The following is a 25181-nucleotide window of genomic DNA, read 5'->3' on the forward strand; positions in this document are numbered from 1 at the left end:
AAAGGGGCGCTATTACGCCTTCTTCACAGGAAAACCAAGGCTGAAGGAAGAGGATAACTAAACCAGGGTCATAGTCCCTAAGCAGCAGGACCAGAACTGGACCTTGGGTCTCCTATGTTACTAAAAGTTCCCCCACTGCCATCATAATGAAGCTACACTCTGGGTTCCCATGGACCCTAGCTGGCCTGGTGCGTGGGCAGCATAGAGCCAGGCTGGTACTGAATGAATGCTATGGATCACTGACACGTGGAAATAAACCCTCTCACCAGGGAGAAGGCTCATGTGGGCACATGCAAACCTGGCCAGGGTCCTTGACCCTGACATTATCAGAGCCGATACGCGGGGTCACTGGCATGGCTTCAATGGTTATTCTGAGGTAGCCTCATCAGATTCAAAGGCCATCAACCCCTAGCGCAGTGCTATTTTTGGGCACATGGCCTGACCAAATGGCAGAGGGCACTGAATGCTGGACGGACCACCACGCCTCTCCTTTGAAGTGCAGCTTGTATTTCACAAAGAGACATTTATTGTTTGTTTTCACCATTAAAACTTCTTTTACAGCATCATGGAGTAGAGCTCAAGACTTGGCTGTAGACACCAGAAGCACACTGACAGCTCCTCGACAAGAGAGGCCAGGCCACAGCAGGACTGCATAACACAGCGGGGCGCTGCCTTTCAGGCCAATGGCTCCACGAGGGCCTCTGACAAAGGTTTTGGGGTGGGAGCAGGGGTGAAGCTGGGCAGGAGAAAGGAGGTCATCCTTCTGCTGATAAAAACACTCTATGTCCCCTCTCACTCCACATCCCCTCCTGCAGATATGTCTCTGGATTCTAAGAAATGCTGGTGGTTTTTTTTTCCCTGGGGCTGCTCAGGCCAGCTGTGACAAGCCAGGCTGCTGGGGGCTCCTCAGCAAGCAGACTCACAGTTTGGCTGTGCTTCAGGATGTCAGAGCCCACCAGGGCGGTAGGGAGAAAGGAAAGGGAGATTCTAAAAGGGCTTGCAGCTGGGATCAGGGCCGTGTGGGGAAAGAGCAGCATGATGCTTACAGAGCTTGAGTTTTGTCTCACCCTGCGAAGGAAGGAGCAGAGTCCCAGCACTGGCATCTTCCGGGAAACTGGCAGCAAGATAGCTAGCTGGGCACGAAGGCCTATACCAGTGCTGGGAAGAAAGGCACCAGATGGTTTGTTATGCAACACATTTTGGTCAGAAAATAGCTGGAGTTTTTTGGTTCGTGAGAGAACAAAGCTAGAAGAAAAGGAGGTGTGAGCTGGGAGAAAGCAGCTTTGGCATCAGATGTGGATCTGCTCTCAACTCCACCCCTCTGTGCATGGGGCCTGTTTCTGCAGAAAAAAAAAATGGCTGTGAAATATTCTGACACAAACCCAGGCTGGAAGGGGAGGCTGGGATGGGACTGTCATGGATGTACAGGCAAAACAAGAGCAGGCGTGACCTCACCCATGGGTGGGAAAGGCGGGAAGAGATCTAAGGGTGGAGCCATCACCAGCTGTGATGTTGCCTGGTCACAGACCAGGGCAGGGACACAGGGTCCAGTGCTTGGGGGACCAGCCATAGACTTCTGTGGAGAAAGGGCAGAAAGTTCTATTCCACACAGCACCATGGAGGAACCCCTGGGTCACATCTGCTGTGGATGCTTTAAAGTGCCAAGCTATGTCCTCTTTGGTCAGGCGCTGCTCTTCAGAGTCCTGGGTTCAAGGCTCAAGCTTGAGCCTGTGGCTCTGAAGTAGGGTAAGGGCCCAGGCCTCTGCAGAGGCAGGGGTGGGGAGACTCTTCCTGGACCCAGAGCATGCTAGAATTTGGACTGCCCTTGAGTACAGAATGGCAATGTCCCAGGGAAATCTGGGTCCTTAGAAAAGAAGAGGGACAAGAAATGCTTTGGTCACTGTCCTGACACTCCCACAGAGGGGAACAGGCTCCGGGCTGGAGGAGCAGCCTGAGGCTGGTCACAGTGCTCCACAGTCCACAGGCCCCAGGCAAAGCTGGCTGCCAAGTATGTAAGCCAGAAGTCACTGAATATTCAGAGCATCTTTCAGTTCAAAGAGAAAAAGCAGGTTAAAATCGCTCTTTTCCGGTGTCTGGCTGCAGCCTTCATGGGCAGGAAGAGGCCGGCTCTCATGTTGTGGGTGACTTTGGTTCATCACACGTCAAGACAGGCACTGTCCTGCTGGCCCCAGGCCCTCAGAAGCTGAAGAGCTCGTCCTGCTCAGTGCCACTGCTGTCAGGCTTGTCCCAGTCGATGGGTGAGAGGCACTGGGCATAATGGATGTCCTGTGCTGACAGCCCTGTGTCCAGGACTTGAGGATTCGTCCGAGACTGTGCCAGCCTGGAAGGCAGAGCTGTGTGAGCTGAGCCCCTGGGTGAGGGGCTGGCAAGGAGCCAGAACAGCCTGGTCAGCACCAGTGCCAGAAGGAAGAGGGCAAGGGCAGAGCTGGGGGTAGGGGAGGAGTGGCCAGACCGAGGCCAGGAAGAAAGTCTCAAGTGACTAGGGGGTGGAGCCTCCAACCAACAGAGGGTGAAACCCATGTGGCAGGCAGTGGGCATACCCTCCCAGGGACAGACCTGGTCTGGGATTGCCCAGGAGGGTGGCAGGCAACAAACAGGTGGGCAGGAGCTGGCCTAGTCACAAGGAGACCTGACTGTCAACAGTGTGTTTTCAAAAAACTAATTTTTTAAGGGACACTATGTGTCCACAATCAATGACAAGCACCTCCTCAGGGGAAGGGCTTACAGGGGGGAGAAGCCCAGAGACAGGCTCTGCCACAAGCACCAGGGCAGAGGCTGATGCCATGAGTTGATCCAGGCAAAGCAATATGTGCTTGAGAGATTAGCACGATTCAAGTCCCAGTCCCAGTACGGGATTAGAACACGGTCTCGTTTTCTGTTAAGGCTTTGCTGATTTTGGAAATTGTTAATAAAAGGCACATGATACTTAACAGTCTAGGAAAGCAAATGGAAGCTGCTCTTCAGCAGTGGTGTATGAGTGGAGTGGAAAGGTTCCACCCATCAGTGCTGCTGCATTATGTGGCTGTCTGCCACATTGTGCAGGAGGGGAGAGGAGGAGGGCAAAGCTCCTGGCCCCGTTCCCACCCAACAGGCCTTGACCTTAAGAAAGTCCCAGATAAGCAGACATAACCAGGGCCCAAGCCTCAGGACCCCAAGCTGCCCCAACCTCTCCTAGCCAGCAGCCTTCTTGGTTATGCGACCCCAAGCTGAAGAGAGTCATAGCTACAGGGAATGCCACTACCTACAGGCTTTACCAGAACGTCTCATCCCTGCGCCTGACATCCCCCTGAGCCAAGTCCTTTGGAGGGGACCAGGGATGAAGAAAGGCCAGCCCTAGAAGCAGCCCACGTGTAGGGAGACAATGAGCTTGAGCTGCAATGTTCAGCTCAGCTTTGAAGTGGCTGTGACCTGAAAGTATCTTCTAACAGAACAGCAAGAGCTTTCTAATCCCCTGGGCCTCCTACAGGGGCTCCCTCTCCAGTAGTGAGCTCCCCATCCCCACCCAAGTGAAGGGGGGGCTATTGTGGCGAGGCAGCCTTGTGCCTCATGTTCTCAACACAGCCAAAGCCCTGCACGCAAAGGGAGGAGAGGGCCAACCTGTGGCCGGTGTTCCCAGCACAAATTACCTGGAGAATGCTTCATCCAGGCCATCGTCCAGCTCCTTGGAGAAACAAAGCAGGAGTTAGGAGGAATGGAGAGTGGGGAGCCCGCCCTCCCCGTGGGGGTCTATCCCAGCTCTGGGTCAACTCTGGGTCAACTCTGGGGATGTGGAGCACTTACACGGGTGTCTAGAGAAGCAGACACAAGCAGGCCTCCTGCCGAGCTACCACCACCAGCCACACAGCCCACAAGCTGAAATGTGGGGTGTGGCAAGAGCATGAGCACATCATAGGCCTCTAGAAACCAGAGTGGGTTCGACTCCTAGCTCTGCCACTCTCAGCCCAGGAGACTTGGGGCAAATCATGGAGCTTCTTTGAGACCCAGATTTTCCTTCACTAAGTGAGGAACCTGTAGACTTCCATGGCTTTCAAACACCAAGCCAAAATCCTGAAGAGGGAACCCAGCCCTTGGAAGGCAGAGACAAGAGGCCAGACTAAGCTACACAGCAAGGCCCTGTGTCAAATAAATGAACACATATAAACGCCAGATGTCCTACTCACAAGCAATAAATCTAGTCAAGACCTCGAAGCCTCAGGCCCAAAGACCTGGGCAATGTCCCCCCATTGGCAGGTGGGCAAGTACAGGGTAGTCCCTAGATAGTAGAGAACAGGCTCAAGGGACACCCTGGTTGCTCCAACAGCCAAAAAGACTTGACGGTCAGTTTGGAGTCCTTCTGTGTTCTAGGTCTTTAGAGATACAACAAACAAAAACAACGGATGCTGGCCTGGAAGGATGGGAAATGTTGAGTGGAGAAGGGTGAGAAAATAATGCACATTCACTGTTATTTCCTCACTGGCACATGGTTCAGAAGATATTAATACCAGAGAACGCGGGTGAAGGGTACACTGGAATTCTTTGCAGTTAATTTATTTAATGCCAGTCTTGGGGCTTGAGCTCAGGGACCAAGCACTGTCCTTGGGCTTTCTCAAGGCTAGAGCTCTACCACTTGAGCCGCAGCACCACTTCCAGCTTTCCCCCCCCCCCCCCTATGTACGTGGTACCAAGGAATCGAACCCAGGTCTTCATGCATGCTAGGCAAGCACTCTACCACTAGGCCAAACTCCCAGCCCTTGTACTATTTTTGTAACATAATCTGAAATTACCTCTAAACAAAACAAAACAAAACAAAAAAACAACTGAAAAACAAACACTCAAGTTCCTCCAGGAGATTCTGTGGGCAGAGGGCACCCTCTTACTAAAGGGCAGGAAAAAAAGCTGAGCCACAGAAAGATCAGTGACTTGCCTTGGACACAGAGAGGCAGGGACCAAGCAGGCAAGCATCTGAGTCTGTGGCTCTGCATTTAGATGGCCCAGCAGGGTGGGTGTCAAGCATAACACTGCCACACCAAGAACAAGGGAGCTTTGGTTGGTGCTGTGCTGGGCAGTATTGTGGAGGCTCAGACCGAGAGGCCAGGCATTGTAAGAAGATGTGCTGGGAGCCAGGCCTGCTGGAGACAAAGCCCTGAGTTCAAAAGGAACATTGTTCGTCCCCCTTTCTAGGCCTGGGTGCTGCTGGGCTAGGTCTAGTCCTCCCAGAGGCCCACAAACCAGTACCTAGAGTTGGGGGCTGCCTGAGGCTTATCCAAAGATCTGGCCAGGGGCCGGGAGTTTGGCCTAGTGGTTAAAGTGCTTGCCTAGCATGCATGAAGACCCGGGTTCAATTCCTTGGTACCACATACATAGAAAAAAGCCAGAAGTGGTGCTGAGGCTCAAGGGGTAGAGCTCTAGCCTTGAGAAAGTCCAAGGACAGTGCTCAGGCCCTGAGTTCATGGCCCAGGACTGGCAAAAAAAAAAAAAAAAAGATCTGGCCAAAACTCACTGGATTCTGTGCGGTCCTCAGACCCCCACTGGGCTACTTACCCAGACAACATTGTTGCTGCTCAAGGCTTGGGGCCGCGGGACCTCATCCATGTTGGTGGTGTTGGCACTCACTGTGGACAGAGGGGCCTTGGCCGTTTCTTCCAAGTCCAGCAGGTTCCCGGTGGCAACCGCTATGAGGTCAGGCAGGGTACCAGTGGGACATGAGTTCCTTCTCTCCCGGCCCCATCCAGGAAACCCTAAGCTGTTCATGTCCTAACTCCTCCTCAGACCTGGCCTTGCCCAGGCCTAGGACAGAGATCACCAGAGTCCCACCCTTATTTCCAAGCCTTTGGATAGCTGCCCATAAAGAAATGTCTTGGGGCCAGGGGTTTGGCCTAATGGTAGAGTGCTCACCTAGCATGAATGAAGACCCGGGTTCAACTCCTTGGTACCACATACACAGAAAAAGCCTGAAGTGGTGCTGTGGCTCAAGTGGTAGAGCTCTAGCCTTGAGAAAGCCCAAGGACAGTGCTCAGGCCCTCAGCTCAAGCCCAGGACTGGGGGGGAAAAAAATCTGTCTGGGCTGAGATGACAACTTTTTTCTTTTTTTGGTAGGTCCTAGGTCATCAACTCTGGGCCTGGGCACTATCCTGAGCTCTTCAGCTCAACAACTAGTGCTCTATCCCTTGAGCCACAGCACCACTTCTGGTTAACTGGAGATAAGAGTTTTACAGGCTTTTGTGCCAGGGCTGGCTTTGAAGCCTGATCCTCAGATCTCAGCCTCTTGAGTAGCTAAGATTACAGGCATGAGCCACCATGCCTGGCTTGAGGTGGCAACTTTTATGTTCACAACAGTTGCTGAGTTGTTTTTTTTTGTTGTTGTTGTTTTTTTTTTTTTTTTTTTTTGCCAGTCCCAGGGCTTGAGCTCAGGGCCTGAGCACTGTCCTTGGTTTTCTCAAGGCTAGAGCTCTACCACTTGAGCCACAGCACCACTTCTGGCTTTTTTCTATGTATGTGGTACCGAGAAATCAAACCCGGGTCTTTGTGCATGCTAGGCAAGCACTCTACCACTAGGCCAAACTCGTGGCCCCCAGTTGCTGAGTTTTTAATAGTGAACACAGGACAGAAGTGCACAGAGATGGTTCATACATCTACATGGACGCAGTCTGAATAAACATGCACCCAAATTGGCGTCTTATTTCCTGTCTATATTTCTGTTTTCTTATCTATAATGTACATGTGGTACTGATTTAAGAAGGAAACAAAAAACACCAAGGGTTTGGTGTTCAATGAAGGGGCCCCTCCCATGGCCAAGACTCACAGCTTTTCAATGAGGGGCTGCTGTCACGGTGGGGCCCCAGGATATCCAATCCCTCCTGGCTGGCCTTTTCTCTCTTCTCTTTCTCTGTGGGATCAAGATACAAAAGGGAGGAGCCTCAGACCTGACATTTGTCCTCAAGCAATCACTCTGCCCAACTGAGGCCAATCCCAGGAAGCAGGGTTCCATCTCCACCTTGCGGATGTTCTGCAGCCTCTATTCGTCCTATGGGAGGGAGATGGCTGCTGTTCTAACAGATGGGAGAGGAACAGGTGAGGAACCTGTTCCAGTTAACAAGCCAGGTAAGGGGACAAGTCTGGGAGTCAGCCCAGGTGATGCCAAGCCTTTATCTGCCTCCTCTCAATTCCCTAGATGTGAATGAAAAAGACTCACCTTCCCTAGACACTTGCCAGAACTCGAAGGCAACTTTGAAGGCCTGGGCTACAGTGAGGGTGACAGCTTGAGCCTGAAAAACAGGAAGTGAGGGCAGGCAGGGATAGTGTCAGCTGGGGGAAGGACTTGTCTGAACAGGAGAGCTGGGGACTCCCTCCTGGCAGCTCCTGGGCTCTGGCATGCCCGGTGGGTAGAGGCAGGGGCTGGGCTCCTCCCACAGCACCTGGAGCAAGCCATATCCGGCCAGGGTGATGGTGCCCATCTTCACCACCTCTAACCCAGACCGTGCCCCACCCTCATCGCTGCTCCCCACAGCTGTTCACCTGCACTTCTTCCTTCCCTTAGAGGGTAAACCAATTAACTGTGGGGCTTACTTCCTTTGAGAAGGCTTCCAAGATTAGCTGAGGACTCCAGACACTAACTGAGCCCTGGGAATTGGAGAACAGAAAGGCCAGGATTGGAAGTGCCCAGCCACTGTCTGAATGAGCTACAGCCAAGGAGCTGGGGGCTGGCTGTGTTTAGGACTGCTCAGGTTGGAGAGGCTGATAACTGGATGCCAGCAAGGGAGGAGAGTAGCTAGCAAATCTTCTAGAAACAAGATGTCAGTCATTAAGTACCACGAACCAAATTTATTCAGCACAGTAACCAACTTGCAAGGAGTGGCCCTTTATGCCTGAATAGTCCATCTGGGTTTTCAACCCCTACGTGGACATTTTACTCCTCGCTTGCCATGGGTATGGGGTTGGTTCTTTGATCTATCATCTTCCAGATCAAAGTGTCCAGATATGTGGATTTGCATACCCCATTCCCAGGGCAGACTGAGGCCCCTCAGAGGTGGCAGAGTGCTGGCTCAGGCCTGTCCTCAGCACATGTCTCCTGCCACGCCTCCCTCGTGGAAGTTCCAATGCAGGGTTAATCGGTGCAGCTCTGGCTGCAGCCAGAAACACCACCGGGCTTCTTCCTGCAAGCCCTGGGCAAGAGAAGAAAGCACCAGAATCTTTCAATTGTACAAGTTCAGGCCAAGCAGCCTCAGCCTCACCTCCTCCCCTATGCTAGACAACTCAATTCAACTAAGGAATGAGTCTGTGGCCACTGCTGACTTCAAAACTCTTTTAAAAACATTAAAAAGAAATTAAAAATTCCCAAACAAGCTGACTGATCTGTGCCAATTAAACTTCACAAAGTATAAAAATCTCATCTGAATGTCTCCGTCATTTACATCTTTGATGGAAGTTCAGGCGCTTTATGGCAAAACTTAAATATGGTAATTAAGTATGAAACTCTTCACAGCTGTTTACAATTTAAGCTGTCACGTCTGAATCAAGTTTAATGGACCCAGTTACCATTGAGAATTGCCCATGAACTAAAAATATGGGCTAATTACCAACCCGAGCCAGATCACTGTATACCCAGCAAGCACTGGTCATCCAATGTGGCGGGGTATGGGAACAACGTTATTCTTGCCTGCAGGAAACCTGGGGACACAGGCTTATAATGTTGTTTGCAGAAATCTGCTGGCTTATTTGCATACATTCCAGCCCTCTGCTCTGATGTCCTAAGCTGTGAGTTAAAATAAATACAACCTAAGATGAGCAGTGTAGTGTGCAGGTGGCTACAGGCCCAGGTAGGGCAGGGACCTGGAGGTGGGCCCAGCTCACAGCCATTGCCGGAATCTGTCCCTCAACATTAGCTGGAAGGAGAGCTTACAGCCCAGGCAAGTCTTTGCTCCTCTAATCCCCAGCCTGATGCCTATCCCTCTTGAGGTCCTCTGGTTCAGTCTGTTATTACTGCTTGGACAAGTTTCCATCTGGCTAGGTTATGTGTAACCAAACTATTTTATTTATTTATTTTGGTTGGTTGTGGGGCTTGGATTCTGGGCCTGGGCACTGTCCCTGAGCTCTTCAGCTCAAGGCTACTGCCCTACTCCTTGAGTCACAGTGACACTTCTGGTTTTCTAGTGCTTAGTTGGAGAAAAGAGTCTCATAGTCGGGCTGGGAGTTTGGCCTAGTGGTAGAGCGCTTGCCTAGCATGCACGAAGACCCAGGTTCGATTCCTCCATACCACATACATAGAAAAAAGCCGGAAGTGGTGCTGAGGCTCAAGTGGTAGAGTGCTAGCCCAAGCCCAGGACTGGCAAAAAAAAGAAAAAAAAAAAGAGTCTCATAGTCTTTAGTGCCTGGGCTGGCTTTGAACTTTGATCCTCACATCTCAGCCTCCTGAGTAGCTAGGATTACAGGTGTGAGCCACTGCACCAGTGTAACCAGACTATTTGTGACTGCACTGGGGGTTGAATTTGGAGCTTTGTTTGCTAGGCAAGTACTCTACCACATGGGCCATGCCTCCATCCCTTTTTGCCAGTTTTTTTTTGGGGGGGTGGGTTTTGTTCTTGAGATAGGGGCTTGTTTTTCACTTCGGCCAGTGCAGATGATCTTCCTAGTTTACATTTCTTGTCGTTTGTAGTTGGGATGACAGGCGTACGCCCCACAACTAGCACTTTTCCATTAAGCTGGGATCTCATGAACATTTTTGCTCTAGCTGGCTAGGAATGAAAGTCGTGATCTCACCACTCACATAGCTGAGATATTAGGCACACACCACTGCACAATCACCAGCTTCTTTTTTTCCCAGCCCTGGGGTTTGAACTCAGAGCTTGGGTACTGTCCTTGAGCTTCTTTTGTTCAAAGCTAGCACTCTATCACTTGAGTGCCACTTCTGGCTTTTTCTTCTTCTTTTTTTTTTTTTTTTTGCCAGTCCTGGGGCTTGAACTCAAGGCCTGGGCACTGTTCTTGAACACATTTTGCTCAAGGCATTTTGCTCTGCTGCATGAGCCACAGCACCACTTCCACCTTTTTCTGTGTATGTGGTACTGAGGAATCAAACTGAGGCTTCATGCATGTTAGGCAAGCACTACCACTAAGCTGCGTGTCCAGCCCAACGACTTGGTTCTTAACCCCCCAGAGGGGCCCAGCTCTCAGGTCAAATCAGGTTCATGCTCCCCGCTAGGGCTGAGGTATAAATCCTGCACAAGGATTACTCTAGAGAGCAACACAACTCTGCTTCCTCTCAAGTGGAACTGAATACCCAGACCCTGAGCCTATACGATGACTCTGAGCTCCCCTACCTTTACTACTGAACCCACAGTCATATAAGGTCTCAAGATAACTTTGCCTGGGCTGGCTTCTGACAGTGATGCTTCTAACTCTACCTTGTAGCTGGGACTACAGACATGCATCATCAGGCCCATTTTCCACACTTCCTGCTCACTCCAGCAAGGAGGTGTAGGGATGCAGAGATGCAAGTTATGAAGGCTGAAAAACTGGGCGTGAAGTCACTGGCCTGGACTCACCTCTCACTACTCCCTTGCCCCCTCTGCCTGGCACACTCCCGCTGATATGTACTCTGATATGTACCTCAAGGGCTCTGCTCTCAAAGTCTTCCTGATCTGTGGAAGATTTCATAATCTCTCCTAGCTCCAACCCCTTGGATTCAGTTACCAAGGCTGGGCCCTTCCCCTCAACTTGTAGGGATCAGGCTGCTCACTGTCTGGCCCAAGACAGGGGCACTACATGGCTCCAGAGGCAGACACTAGAGGCTGAGCTTAGAACCCAAGATTTTCATCTCATCTCTCTGCTGACCAGAGTGTCTGTAAAGTCCTAAGAACCACCAGGAACACAATCGGGGCTAGCCAAGGCCAGACACACACTGTCAGCCAGTGCTGGCCTAAGGCCTAGGAGCAATAGGCAGTGTCCTGCACCACTCCAGGCTTGGCTGTCTCTCAGAAGAGTTATCCAGTGACTCTGAAGCAGACAGGCTAGGGATAGAAAGAGAGAGAAGGATGCAGCCCAGACAGTCAGCCCCTGACCACAGACAGGCTGAGAGAATGAAGCCCTGGGTATCCAGCAGGGACCTTGTCCCCTGCTGACCAGGAGACAGCAGCCAAACAGTAGGCTGGGCATTACTTTCCTCAGCAATTACCCTCTGGCCTAGCGACAGGCTGATCTGGCTCAAGCCTTTCTAAAGTTCTCTGGCCAGGACAGACCTGAACCACCAGGCTGGTCCCTCTTTCTCCTATTCCCAAACCCTCATCCCACAGAACAGCCACTGCATCTGGGAAAATCTCTCTTATGCAGGCCTGAGCTCTGCAGTCAAGGCTGTGGGCCAGCTGCCCCACCAGTACTTGCTTCATCAGTGGAGAAGATGAACAACGAGGACATAATGAGTTTTGTATTTTAAGTCCCTGCGGCCTCATAAGAGACATCACTAAGTCACTATAGGAACACAGCTGTCATGGAGGGAGAAGCCACTGCCACTAGGCCTCTGGGCAATCATGAGATCGCAGGTGAATAATAGTGACATTCAGTCTACAAGACAGATAAGAGGTTTGCAAAATGCTGGGCATGGTGGCTCATGTCTATAATCCTAGCTACTCTGGAGGCTAAGATCTGAGGTTCTTGACTCAAAGCCAGCCCGGGCAGAAGTGCACAAAATCCAAAAAAATTCCTAACTTCAGTGAACTCACAAAAAGCCGGAAGTAAAGTTGTGGTACAGCATAGGCCTTGACTGGAAAAGCTAAGGGACATTGCGCAGTGTGTGTGTGTGCGCACACACACACACACACACACACACACACACACGTGGACAAAAGAAATGGACCCTTCAAAAGGATCCTAGAAGTGGGAGACAAGCAGCTCAGAGAAGAATTTTAACCATGATCACACAGCACATCAGCCACGACCACACCCCTGGTCTCCTACTCCACGACATTTGTACAGGCTGACGCTCAGCTGTGAGTGCTCACATCCTCATCCTGGAACCTGTGAATGCTACCATACATAGCAAAAGAGCTTTGTGGGTGGGATTAAGTTAAAGATCTTGAGAAGGGAGATTATCCTGGATTATCTCATGGCCCAATGTCATCTTACAGGCCTTGAAAGGGACCAGGAGTCAGAGAGAAACCCTCAGGTGATGAAGGAATCAAGTGACTATCGAAGCAAGACTGGAAGATGCGACACTGTTGGCTCTGAAGACAAGGAGGTCTGGGAATGGAAGGGGAGGGAAGGAAGATAAGAATATGGGTTCTTTCTGGAACTATCAGGAGAAATTACCCTCCTGGCAGGGTGGTTTTCTGGGATCACCGGACTCCCAGAACTATAAAAGAGAAAATCCATGCCCGCTGTCCAGCTCAAGGCTGGTGCTCTACCACTTGAGCCACAATGCCACTTCAGGTTTTCTGTGGGTTAACTGAAGATTCGAGTTTCACAGATTTTAGTGCCTGGACTAGCTTTGAACCATGATCCTCAGATCTCAGCCTTCTGAGTAGCTAGGAGTACAGGCATGAGCCACCATGCCCAGCTCCATGCTGTTTTTTTTTTGTTTGTTTGGTTTTTTGGGTTTTTTTGTTTGTTTGTTTTTTTGCCAGTCCTGGGTTTGAGCTCAGGGCCTGAGCACTGTCCTTGGATTTTCTCAAAGCTAGAGCTCTACCACTTGAGCCTCAGCACCACTTCCGGCTTTTTTCTACGTATGTGGTACCGAGGAATTGAACCCGGGTCTTCATGCATGCTAGGCAAGCACTTTAACCACTAGGCCAAACTCCTGGCCCCTCCATGCTGTTTTAAGACACTAAATTTGTGTTTTTCCTTATGGCTGCCATAGGAAACATTCACAATGTCTGAAGCTGCTCTGATGGGAAGCAGGAAGCCAGAGGGCCACAAAGACTATGCTGGTCTTGATTTGTCCTTTGATGGGGGAACAAAGAGCATCTTAACTCCCTCTTTCCAAGAAGCATGAGGCAGAAGGATGAGGCTCTGAGCTGTTCACAGAGGTTAACAGATGCCAACAAGAAATCAATGACTGTCTTCCCTTCAAGAGAAGATGATCAGACCTCAGAGGGCTGGGAAACAAAGCACCAACACCGAAGACTGACCCACCAGACATGAAAAAGGCCCAGGGAGTGCCCAAGTCTTTGGGAGGCTTTTACCAGCCAGATGAGGTCAGATGGCCTAGAAATGGAAAGGAAGCTCTTGGCCCCTCAGTTCTTAAAGCTGAGCACTGGAATGAGCACAAAAAGGTACCACAAGAGCCACTTGTCCCCCTTGCCCTGGTCATAACAATCCCTCATCTTTGCCACTACCCTGATACCTTTGACTTCCCACCTCTGAGAACCAATCTGTGAAGAGGGCTGCACCCCCCCGCCCCCTCAGGCTTACTAATAATGGAGATCCCATGTAACCTCAAACCTAACAAATCTGTTTCAGAGAGGGAAGGATCCAAGGGCTTCCTAGGAACACTGGCCAGTTGCTGCCCACATGAGGCGATCTAACTGAGTACTACCTGCCGGCTCTCTTCTCAGTACCCTTGGCTCTCAGCACCCACTTGAGAATCCCAGAGACTCCATCCTTTTTGAAAAGTGACTGTCAATCTGAGGCCATGCCATATGTTCCTCCCAGACCCACAAGAGCAGCCTGTGTTCTTCCCACTGACCATTTTCCGCTTGGTGCAGAGGAAGGCATGGCACTCAAGATTCTCGCTGTGCTGGCTCTGGGCAATGTAGGCAAACACCTTGTCATGCATCTTGTCCGCTGTACAGTAGGAGATCCTGAAAGGCAAGCAGGAAGTGTCACCCTACCTGGCACGGGTGACTGACCACACCTGGCATCTCTCAGTTCCAGAGAACCTGTGTCCCCACTCCACTGGGGCTAGAGGTGAGGGGGAGAGCAGATCTGGCCTTGGCCACCAGGCCCAGCATCCTGGGCCCTCTATAGAGCAAAGACTGTGGTGAAGGTGAAGAAAGGCATTCCCCCTCTCTCCCTCCCATGCCACGCTGAGGCATGTTCCCAAACACAGCTGAACCCTGTGTACTGGGCAATGTATCAAAAGCTTTATAGACACTGCCTCACTAATTCTCAGGGCAACCCTCTAAAATAGGCTCTATTACTAGCTTGATTTTCAGATGAGAAATTAGGGTAAAGATCTGTGACTAGAGTATGCACCAGAGCCAGGCCTGATTTCATCACCACTTCGTGCTCGAGCTAGAAAAGGAAGCAGGGTATGTGGTGCACGCTGTCTTTCATCTGGGCTCCTCTGCCCAGGTATCAGGCAAAACCCAGGCTCAGTCTTCCCAAGCTCCACAAGTAAGTTCTGGAGCTGTGGCCAGGGACCGAAAGCTGTGATTAGAGCTGGGGATGTGAGTTAATGACCCAACTGGAGCCCCAATGGGCCCAGGAGAGACAGCAGCTCCTCTGAAGGCACATCCTAGCCCTAATCTATACTCTCAACCTCAGCTCCCCAGAGCCCTTGGTCTCCAAGACCCCTCACAGTCGGGTGCCTCCACACTCATGAGAATCCCAACTAGGGGCTGGTTGGTGGCCTAGGGGTGGAACAGCTCAGCAGACTTAGCCTTCACTCAGGTGGCCCAGACTTCAACTGCATGGCTTCATTAATGCCACTGAACTCCCCCAGGCAGACAGAAGAGGCTGGTGCCACATCCCCAGCTTCCTCCTCTGCCACAGGGATCCAGCCACAGCAAGATGCCACCTCCTCTAGGAGTCTTTTCCAGATGTCCCCTGCTGGATTCCTCCTTTTCTGTTTTTCTTGGTTAACATCCTATCTCCTTTTCCCGTCTCTCCATTCTCTCCAGATTGGAAGCTCCAGGAGGTCTGGGGCCAACTCTGGGCAGAGACCTTGGTAGAACAGGTAACCTGGAAATGTCAGTGAAGGGAAGGTGGGTAAAATCCTGTAGGTGAGGGAGGGAGCAACTGAAACCACCTCCAGCTGTGCTCCAGCCAGATGAGCCTCCTGCTTGGAGACAGAACAATAAAGTAGAAGGCAGTCCCCTGGCAGAGAGGACCTGCTGGACAGCACTCCAGCCTGGACCCTACCTCACCAGTCTTGGATGACTCCCTCCCTGGGCCTCAACTTTTCCATCTGTAAAATGGATCTGGGCTATCTCAATCTGGAATCCTATACCAAGCCATGCAAGAGAGGCTGGACCCTTCCAGAGGGACCACCCATACTCAATTTCCAGACCCCGCATGAGGCTCCCTTGGGATGCCCAGTCAGCAGTGTTTACAGCAGAAGGAAGAAGCAGTGACTCTGTGGCTCTCTGCTCCCAGCTTGATTCAGCAGTGCACAGGGACAAGGGAAGTAGGGTGGGCCCAGGCCTACTCTGTTAACTGAGTGTAACAACATAGTAAAGCAGCACCTGAGTCACTCTGTTCTACAGATGAGGAAACCAAGGCTCCATGGTCCCAGACAGAAAGCAGCTGAGCCTAGACTCAGATGGGACACACAATCACTGTTCCCAGGGGCAGAATGGATACCTAGGCCACCCCAGGTTGAGCCTACCTGTAAATGGACACGTTCTCAATAAGCTGGTTGGTGAGGTTATCTGTCAGGATAATCCCCCGAGGTGATACCTTCAGTGTTACCTTCTGTAGCTTCTTCCCACTGGCCTTGGCCTAGACAAGAAGACAGGGGTCAGAGGAACCTGCTTGACCCTCCCTTGTGAGCTGCACCCAGATGTTCTAAAGCCCCACTCAGGGTCCATGTGAGGTCTCAGTTCAGCCAACTGGAGGTGCAATGGGCAGGAAATGCGGCCAGCACCTTCTCCAACAAAAAATGGAAACAATTATTACTCACTGGTACCTGTTGCTGCCAAGCTCTGGGCGTCGTAGGCATGGGGCCCCTCATCATCCCCCCATACCTTCAGTCTGGGAGGAAGTTTACATATAAGGTAAGGACATGTCCCAGGGTACATGGCTTGGAGGAAGGACAGCAGACTGTACTGAGATGATGATCCCAGGATGACCCTGGAACCTTGTTCTACCCAGCACAGACACAGGGCCCAATCTGCAGTAGAGGCCAAGAGAGAAAGTGGATTTAAAGAGACTCTGTTCACTCAGAGCTGGACAGGGGCAATCTGGTTCCTGGTACTATAAGTTATCAACACTTAGGTTGCAAATTTTTGCTGGGGGAGGTGATGCAGAAAGCAGCCATGGCCATGATAGCTGAAGGGGCCCCTGACCTTGACCCTACCAGTCCAATGGCTCCCCTATCCAAGTCCTTGAACTGGTCAGGGGACTCAAGAGCAGGGAAAGGCCTAGACATAACCCATCAGGGTTACAAGCTATTTTTGAGGGATAGCCCAGAAAGAAACTGGCCCTGACCCAGGCGGGCTCCCACCTCCTCTTGACCATTTGTCCCCTCCCAACCGGGCACTCACCGTGGCCACAATCCTCTTGACAGCTGCAGCCGACAGCTCCTCGCCCTTGGGCCGCTCCACCAGTGTCATGCCCAAGTACTTGAGGCTGAAGAGCATGCCCTCAAGCAATGTCTCGCGGGTGTCTGTCCAGTTCTCGGGCAGCTCTAGACAGAAAGGGCAGCCCTTAGAACCTGCTGGCAGGCCACTGGCTCTCACCAGCCCCATCTCCTGGGACCACCCCATGAGAGGCACCAGAGGCCACTGTTTTTTGCACTGTTAATAGAGCTAACAGTTTTCCAAGGGTCCTGGGCCCCTGGTGAGAAGCTTGTGTAACCCATCCTCTCTGACCTCAGGAGAACCCATGGGCCAGATTGTCATCCCACCCCCAGCAGACAGCCATGCCCAGGCTGGAGGCCAATGCATGACCTAGCCAGGGAAGCCAGTCCCTGCCAGAGCCAGGTCTCTGAAGCCCAAAGTCAGCTTGAACATTAGCACCTGCCAAGGGCAAGTGGTATCATTTCTCTACTGAGTTGGTATTGGGATTCTATGAGGTAGACTTGAGCCCATTTTATAGATCAGGAAACAAGCTGAGAAACAAAAGCATGAGACAAGGGCCATGCAAGGGAGTAACTGGAGCATAGAAGGGTCCCTGAGGACACTGTCGGGAAGAGTCTTCTTGGTTCAGTAGTGGATTCAGACAGGGAGACAGGGTTAGAAATGGGTCTCCACCAGGCCCACCACAGAGAAGAGGGCGCAAAGGAGGCAGAAGGGTGTTAAGGGAGGTCTAGACTTCCCTTTAGAGGTTAGAGGTCCCTCCTTCAGCTGAGGTCCACTCGCTCAGCAGAAAACAGTGAAGCTGAGCAGGTCAGGACTCCAGGTGAGACCCCAGGATGAGTGCACCTGCACACTTGGCCTGACCTTATCAAAGGTCCTAGCAGGAGGTATTTCCATAGACCCTGCCCACTCTACACCACAGGACAGGAGTGTTCCCACACACTCTACCCACTAAACAGGAGGGAAACAATGCTTCAGCCTCACATACAATCTAGTACCTAACAGCACAGGACCTAGGCACCAAGGTGGTTTTCAGGGACAGGTGATCTAGGACACCCAGTTCAGGAGGCCAGAGCATGCCATGTCCTCCCCACAGCATGAGAGAAAGGCCACAGATGTTAGCTCGGGTCTGGGCATTGCAGGCTCTAGGCAGCTGAGATCCTGGCAGAGATGCCTCCCACCTTCCCCAGTAAGAATTCAGCTTAGCTCTGGAGTCACAAACTGTCCAGTATAATCCTGGGCCCAAAAGGCACCAGTCAGTTCCCTGCCCAGTCTGGGCCACTGCTGCCTTTCCTAGCTGTTGTCCCATAGCCTCAGACATCCAGGGCTGAGTCCTTTCTCCACAACCAAGAGGTGACGGAACCCAGCTCCCTCTGGATTTATACTGTCTTCTCAACTGGGAAAGAGCAAAGGAAGGGGTGATACTGGCTGAAAAGCAATGTCCCCATTAGCTGACTTATGTAACTACAACCATTCTGTAAATCATTTTTACATTAACAATTTAAAAAATATAAAGATCTATCTGGATAACCACATCCCTAACCCTGACCTAACACACTCTCCTCCACCGCCATCCCTGGGCCTCTACTGCCACGCGAGGCTGGGCTCCCAATGAAATGACCCTGCCCTCAGATCCACCACCATGAGCTATGTCACCTGATCTGCCACAATGCAGCAGGAAGTTTCTGAGGTACTCAAGGTCCTGGGCCAGGTAATGGGGGTTCTAGAACAACTTGGACATCAGCCTTGCTCTGAAAGATACCAAACTAAGAGCACCAACACTGGAGGTACGGCGAAACAAAGATACAACAGTAATAAAGCAATGGCTTCTACCATCTCCTCCGACACTCAGATACAGGCAAGCAGGCATTCCCTCATCCCCAAGCTACAGATGAGGAAAGTGAGGCTCAAGGACTCTGACCCAAAAATCCAAGCTCCTGACTGCTAGACCAAGCTCCTGCACAAGCCGTCATATTCTAGTCGAAGATCAGGGAGAGATTCTTGGAGGCATTTCCTCTCATCTGGAATTGGGTTTTCCTAAGACCAGAAGCTTCTCTGCAGGCCAAGATACCCAAGCCACCACTTCTAACTTCAGACCTGTCTCCACATAGGTGGTAATGGAAACACTTCCAAGCCCATCACCTGTGTCCTTGGCAGACATTGCTAACTGAATGCAGCTCTAATTCCCTTTGCAACACAGGGCCCTGGGCAGGCAACTCCAAAGTCAGGGGAGGCCTTATTCATCTTCTTATCCATTCCTGCCCCAAGGCAAACATCCTTCCTATTTTTGTGTTCCCCATTCCCCATTTCCTCTGGTCCAGCCCTTTCCTGGACCCTTTCCAAAGCCACTTCCGCTCCCTTCATTCCTAGGGGCCAAAGTTTGCCAAGGTCACTGGTGATCTCTTTCTGTCAAAACATTCTCTGTCCTCCTTGACCCTTCAAATGCTTAACATTTTTCTGCATGCCTGCTTTCACTCCCTGCATTCTACCAGCTGTTTCAAGACTAGATGCCACTCATCATCTTCATCGACTCAACCTTCACTTGTCAGATGATACAACTCAGGCTGAGAGGGATGGGACCTGTGCAGTCACACCACAAGTTAGATGGGACCTCAATCTCTATAATGACTGTTTTTGTTTTAATTTTAAGTTCTCCCAACTCCAGTCCCAAAACACAGACACACAGACACACACACACACACACATAGACACACACACACATAGACACACACACCAGGAACTCCAATCATGCAAAATTTTCCTCTCACATGTAACATCTACTTTCACCTTCTAAGCTTTTCCTTAAGTAGTTCTGTCTATCCCAAATGTTCTTCTCTTAAAAAAAATTTCCACATATCTAGCCTCCCCTTGACAGCCTCTACTAGTGGTTAAGACCCTGAGTGAGTTACTGACTTTCCTTGAACCTCAGTTTGCTCATCTATAACATGGAAGAAGCCACAGTCCTGGGCTCACAGGGATAGGAAGATTAACTCTTAGGATAAGAAAAACAAGCTGAGTAGCTCATGCCTGTAATCTCAGGTGGCTGAGATCTGAAGACTACAGTTTGAAGCTAGCCTGGGCAAGAATGTCTGTGAGACTATTTTTCTTCTTTTTTTTTTTTTTTTCTAGTCCTGGGTCTTTAAACTCAGGGCCTGAGCACTGTCTGGGCTTTCTCAAGGCTAGAGCTCTACCACTTGAGCCACAGCACCACTTATGGTTTTTTCTGTGGATGTGGTACCAAGGAATCAAATGTGGGTCTTCGTGCATGCTAGGCAAGCACTCTACCACTAGGCCAAATTCCAGGCCCTATGAGATTTTTTTTTTTGTAGGTCATGGGGCTTAAAGTCTGGGCTTGGACTCTGTCCCTGGGCTCTTCAGCTCAAGGCTGCTGCCCTACCCTTGAGCCAAGTCCCACTTCGAATTTTCTAGAGGTTAATTGAAGAACCTCAGGTCCTTTTGTGCCTGGGCTGGCTTTGAACATAGATCCTCCTGAGTAGCTAGCATGACAGGTGTGAGCCACCACAACCTGCTTACAGCCCTGTGGGATTCTTATCTCAACTAAGCATGTATGTGCATGCATGGGGAGGGGCATGTTCCTCCTCCCTCCCTCTCTTTCCCACTCCCCCCAAGCCAGAAATGGAGCTGTAGTTCCAGTAGTAGAGCATTAGCCTTGAGATAAAAAGCTCAGGGACAACACCCAGGCTGAGTTCAGGCTCTGTGCCCTAGAACCAGCATACACTGGCACACATACACACACTAAGTAATAAAATGAGATAATAGAAAAATGTGTTCAGCCGAAGGTTCAGGATTAGGCCCTGAGCAGATGCTCTCATGCTTTCACCCTCTGGTCCATACACTGCAGGTGGCTTTCTTCAATAAAAATTTTCTTGTTTTCACCTACTGCTCAAAACCAAGCAGGTGTCTCTCCTCAGCGGACCCACCATTCATACCTGCCTCCTCAGGACCTGGTATGGCGTCTTGCCCCATGAGGTTACTCAGCCTCCTCCTGAGTCTTCCTTGTCTCTCACCTCTGCCATCCCCCGCCCCCCCCCCAACCACTCACATGACTCGTCTTGTTAAGGCATGTGGTCTCTGGTGCCCACACCTTCCCTCAGAAACCAGCCCTAAGGAACCCGCACACAGGACTTAGCCCACAAAGTCGAGAGCTGAGGTCACATTCTCCATCACCACAGGAAACTAGGCCTTGCAGAGAAGTTCCCAGAGGCTTCTGGGCATACAGAGGCTTGTATCCACAGCCCGGTTCCGGTCTTGGTTATTTTCAGCCCTGTGGTGGGTAATGACTACACTATTTTAACTTTGCAATTTTACAGATGACCTGCTGCCGAAGTTAACTGGGGACAGGCCATATGCCCGATCTAACTTCAGTTGTGACCATGTGCTCTTTTCTCACTAAGTCCCCAAGAGGGGCCAAGAGTGTCCTGTGCCCCTCGGCTGCCTTGGAAGACTCAGACAGATGGGCTGGAACATGGAGCTGCAGCTGAACCCATGGGCCCAAGAGAGTACCTGCCCAGCAACCTGATTTGCTCCCCAGACTAGAGAAGGATGGCCTAGACCCACACAGACAAGTCAGGAGTGGACTCACGCTGCCCCAAGGACACAGTGCATTGCCTCGGCAGACTGACAGATGAGTCAGCCCTTAAGGTCTATCTTCAGGAAAGTTGAAGGATGTGGGAAGACGTATTAGGCAGATTTCAAAAGTCTTAGGGATTGTTATCAAAGCAAACTACTTAAACTGATTAGAAGAGTTTCCTAAGTAACTGTTTACAATGTATGAGCCCTGGAGCAGGAGGTGGGGTTCAGTCACTCAACTTCCCCATTCATGCCTCAGTTTCCTCTGTTTGAAAATAGTGACAAGTGGAGGCAGAAGAATAAGGAATAGTGACTAAATGGGATGAGCCTGATCAAGATACATTGTATGCATATATGGACATATCAAAACGATACAATTAATTGACACTAAGAAAACATATGGAAACCAAAAGAAAAAGAGTGATAGTAATGGTACCCCTCCACCATGGGGTTGTTGTGAAGATAAAGTAAGTTTACAGGTGATCCTGCTCAGTGCTTACCAAGAACCACTTAAAGATGAGCCATTGTCACCATCAAGGTCAGTACAAAGAGCTTTAAAGTGCACACAGCAGTTTCAGGAGCCAAGGGTATGTGGTACCCACTGCATAAAGCTCAAGAATGTGAGAAACACAGGCTCCTAGCTAACAGCACTGGGTCTGGAACCCTGTATGCCTCCTAGAGCCTGCCAAGCCCCTCTCAGTTCAAGTCAGGACTCAAGCCTCCTACCCTGCCACAAGGAGCATCTGACTCTTTCAAACATCACTCTCAGAGTCCTAGTCTCTGACTAACTGTCCCCAGGTTTGCTGCTCCCACTAGCTGCTCCCTCCAGTGTCTTCCAAGTCACCTTCTTGAGCGGTGGTGCTGCCAGGGCACCACTACATACACTCCTCATACCCATCTGACTGCCAGCGCCTCTAGTCTGTGGGCTCCTGCTGCCTGCAGATGGAGAACTGCAGGCTCCTTTCCCAGCAGTCCTCCAGCCATGAGTGCATGTCACGGCCTCACAAAGGGCCAGCCTGAGAGAGGGCATATTCCACACTGGTTCCTTGAGCTCCCCAATGGGTTTAAGGCCCAGCGGCCCCACTGGTCCTTTGCTTTGCAATATCCACTTTGGGATTCCTTTCCCTCCTCACTTGTCCCCACACTCTTTTCCCAAATGAATAACTAGAAGACTAGTTATTCAGACTCAGAGTCTCCTCCAAGAAGAACCCAGACAAGGACACCACTCTATGCATTTTTATCTCCAGCATCTCTTCAGCCTCAGCCACACTGCGTGTCTGTGGCCCTGTCCTCTATACCCCTCTTTTATCAGATTGTGAGCACTGTCAGAAGACAACTAGGTTCTCAGAGTCCCCACATCTGTGAGCCAGTAGCTGACACACAGTCAGTGCTCAACAAACAAAGGTTGAGTGGTTGACTGGGTCTGTAGTATTTACACTATTGTGAGTAAACATGATTAGATTCTTATGCTGCTACCTCCCACCATGAACTAGGTTTACTGGAGCCGGCACCTCCTATTTCTTTATCCTTTTTCTCTGGGCTTCCAACAAGTGGGCACAACCTACAACAATAACAAAAAGCCCAAGGGACAAAGTGGTCCCTTTGGAAAGAAAAGTACTGCACAGCCAGAGTAAGGCACCCTTCCAGGCAGCCAGGAGAAATGAAAATCCTTAGCCAGAGACTGAAATAAAATATTTATGTTTCCCAAGATATAGGAAACTGTGGTACGCGAGAAAGGAGGCCAGGACCAAGGGTCACTGTCTCCAACCTGTGGCCACAGTGGCCCCCAGGTAGAGCCAGCTGAGCAAGGGCTGGTGCCAGCTTTGAGCCTCTTTCTCTTCCAAAGCCCAAGTCTACCAAGGACCCAGACCTGTGGATAGAGACCTAGGGCAGGCTCTACTTCCCAGTTCCTTTGTCTCTAAGGTTTATCTGACTGATAAGAACTCAGGCTTCCTCACTTCACACAATTACGAGATAACAGAGCAGAAATACTTTGTAAAGCAGTAACCAAAACTGTAGGTACCACTTAAGAGTACTCTACCTCTAGGCCAGGTATACCTCACTTTGGCAGTCTGAGGCAAGTACTATTCCTATTTGCAATTTGCAGATAGTGAAACTGACTTAAATAACAAAAATAGACGGGTGAAATCTGAGTATAGAAGGCATGGGAGTTGGGGGAGAGGTGAAAGAAGAGGGACACCCCTGCTCTCCTCCAAGATATAAATAGGTTCTGAGCTGGCCTACCTGAGAAAGAATCACATAGACAGGAGGAAGCATTTTTACTGATAATCTTTACACTCCTGCACAGATAAGAAAGTGGGGGTCATTGAGAACAAGTGACTCACTCTCAATTGGAGTAGACAAGAGAAACTCTGCACCATTCAGAGTGGCTCCCTCTCCCCTCCCCAGATTGAGAGGTGGATCTAGGTATCCACCTCTTCAAAGATCCACCTCTTCAGAGCCGCTTCCTTGGGGCCCTAGCCACTTGCTCCCCTTCCCTCAGCCCCACAGAGTTCTTCCATGCCAGAGAGAGGGAAACCTCAGAATCCTGGTCACATCCCTCAGAGTTTACAAAGAACTATTCTGGGAGATGGTACAAGGCCAGCCTGATCCAGTGAGCCTCTGGCCCCACCCCGCAGCAGCAGGCCCTAGCCACATTCTCCGTGCCAGTCTGGGCTAGGAGGGGCCCACAGCTGGAACTGTAGAGGCGGGCTGGAGGAGGGGCTCCTTAAGCCCAGACACGCTGGCAACCCCAGGGACCAGGGAACCACAGGCTCCCCTGACAGAGCCCTAGAAACCATTCCCTGGGGTGGGAATGATTGGGCGGCTCCCGGAGCCCCAGGTGTGTGGCAGGTAGGAGGAAGATGAGGGTGGGAGCCCTAAGTTTGGGCCCCAACTTCAGCCAGTTAGGCTGAAGTGGCTCCGGTAAAGGAAGAAGGGGCCAGGGCTAGGTTTCTCAGGCCTCAGGGGAAGGTGGCAGGTGACGACGGCAGGTGACGGCAACCTGGAAGTAACCCGAGAAGGAGGGAGGGAGGGAGAGGGGCGGGGCAGGGCTCGTGGGCCGCCCAGGCGCCCCCAGGAGAGGGCGGCGAGCCTGCCGTTTGCTCGGGCACCCAGGGACTTCGGAAGCCCCCCAGGGAAGGTGCGGGAGAAAACAGGTTTCAAAACTAGCCTGGAAGCCGGCCGGGCCCCCTGGACACGGCAGGGGCAGAGGATGCCCGCGCTCGAGACACCACGCCAGGCCTCACTCCCCCAAAGTAGGTGCCGAGACCCCTGGGATTCCGGACGGCCCCCCGCTCCAGGCCCGGGAGGCGAAAGACGACGCCGTACGTCGGCCTGCAGCGGGGAGACCAAGGGCTCCGGACGCCGCTGCCCCCGTGGGGGCCCCGGGGTGCGGCGGGGGGCGCCCACCCCAGCCCTGCTCCGCCGCCGCGGCCACCCCCACGTCCCCGGGCGCTGACGCTGCCGGGCCTGAAGGGCAGGAAGGTGTCGGGGGTCCCCAAGGTCTGGGCACCCCACCTGCAGCCCCGCCGCCTCAGCCGGAGACCCCGAGCTGGGTCCCCTCCCCGCTGCACCGCGCGGGCCGGGGAAGCCAGGACACAACTTGATCCTGGGCGACCCCAGTGCCCGGCCGGGCCGCGCCGGGCAGCGACCCGGTCAGGCCCCGCCTCTCCGCCAACTTGCCCAACTCCGCGCCCGCGGGAGGCCCCGCGCCACCCCGGGCCGGGCCCGCTCCGGCCCGGCGGACGCGCTCACACTCACTGCGATGCCGGCCGCCGCCCCCCCAGCTCGGCTTGGCCAGACTGGGGCTCCGGATCAGAGCCCGCCCCGCCGACTTGAGCGCGTCCATGGCCCGCTCCGGCCGCCGCCGCCGCCGCCACAACTCTGTCAGGAAAACTTTCCGCCCGGCGCGCGGGCGGCGCACTCCTCCCGCCCTCCTGGGCGCCTGCTCCGTGGCTACGTTCGGGGCGGGGCGAGGCTCGGCCACGCCCTCGGCCACGCCCACCACTCTCCTGGGACACGCCCCCGAGCCCGCCTTGGCCCCGCCCCGGCCTGGCTCTGCGGACCGGCTGCACGCTTTGGGCTCCCAGGTGCTGCTCGAGTGATGGCTTCTAGTCCCCGACGCCCCGTTTTGCTCTTTCTCTT

The 25181-nt window shown here is 52.0% G+C and overlaps 1 protein-coding gene across 3 annotated transcripts; it reads right to left on the minus strand.

Moving 5' to 3' along the window:
- Nucleotides 1-496: 496 nt before the first annotated feature.
- On the minus strand, nucleotides 497-24958 carry Ldlrap1 (low density lipoprotein receptor adaptor protein 1). 3 transcript variants are annotated; one of them, XM_090335532.1, is made up of 9 exons: nucleotides 24798-24958; nucleotides 16413-16555; nucleotides 15536-15648; nucleotides 13673-13787; nucleotides 7193-7265; nucleotides 6803-6886; nucleotides 5542-5672; nucleotides 3648-3679; nucleotides 497-2341 (listed from the first exon to the last, which is right to left on the minus strand). In XM_090335532.1, exons 1-9 carry the CDS (start codon nucleotides 24883-24885, stop codon nucleotides 2197-2199), a joined length of 924 nt encoding a protein of 307 aa, XP_090191658.1. In that variant the 5' UTR covers nucleotides 24886-24958; the 3' UTR covers nucleotides 497-2196. The 3 variants fall into 3 exon arrangements, with proteins under 3 accessions (XP_090191658.1, XP_090191657.1, XP_090191659.1); XM_090335531.1 differs by having other exon boundaries at nucleotides 3648-3682; XM_090335533.1 differs by having other exon boundaries at nucleotides 3648-3682; nucleotides 24792-24854.
- Nucleotides 24959-25181: the final 223 nt, after the last annotated feature.

Source organism: Megascapheus bottae, chromosome 6 (assembly GCF_031878675.1).
Source record: "Megascapheus bottae isolate mThoBot1 chromosome 6, mThoBot2.hap1, whole genome shotgun sequence".
NCBI classification, from domain to species: Eukaryota; Metazoa; Chordata; class Mammalia; order Rodentia; family Geomyidae; genus Megascapheus; species Megascapheus bottae.

What these genes read in the sequence shown, in the direction of transcription:
- Ldlrap1 (XM_090335531.1), bottom strand. Translation starts at nt 24,885, where the DNA reads ATGGACGCGCTCAAGTCGGCGGGGCGGGCTCTGATCCGGAGCCCCAGT. An exon ending in GGGCGGCGGCCGGCATCGCA is followed by an intron (nt 16,556 to 24,797) that starts GTGAGTGTGAGC and finishes CTTTCTGTCTAG; the next exon opens with AGCTGCCCGAGAACTGGACA. An exon ending in CTGGCAAGTGTCTAGGGAAG is followed by an intron (nt 6,887 to 7,192) that starts GTGAGTCTTTTT and finishes TTGATCCCACAG; the next exon opens with AGAAAGAGAAGAGAGAAAAG.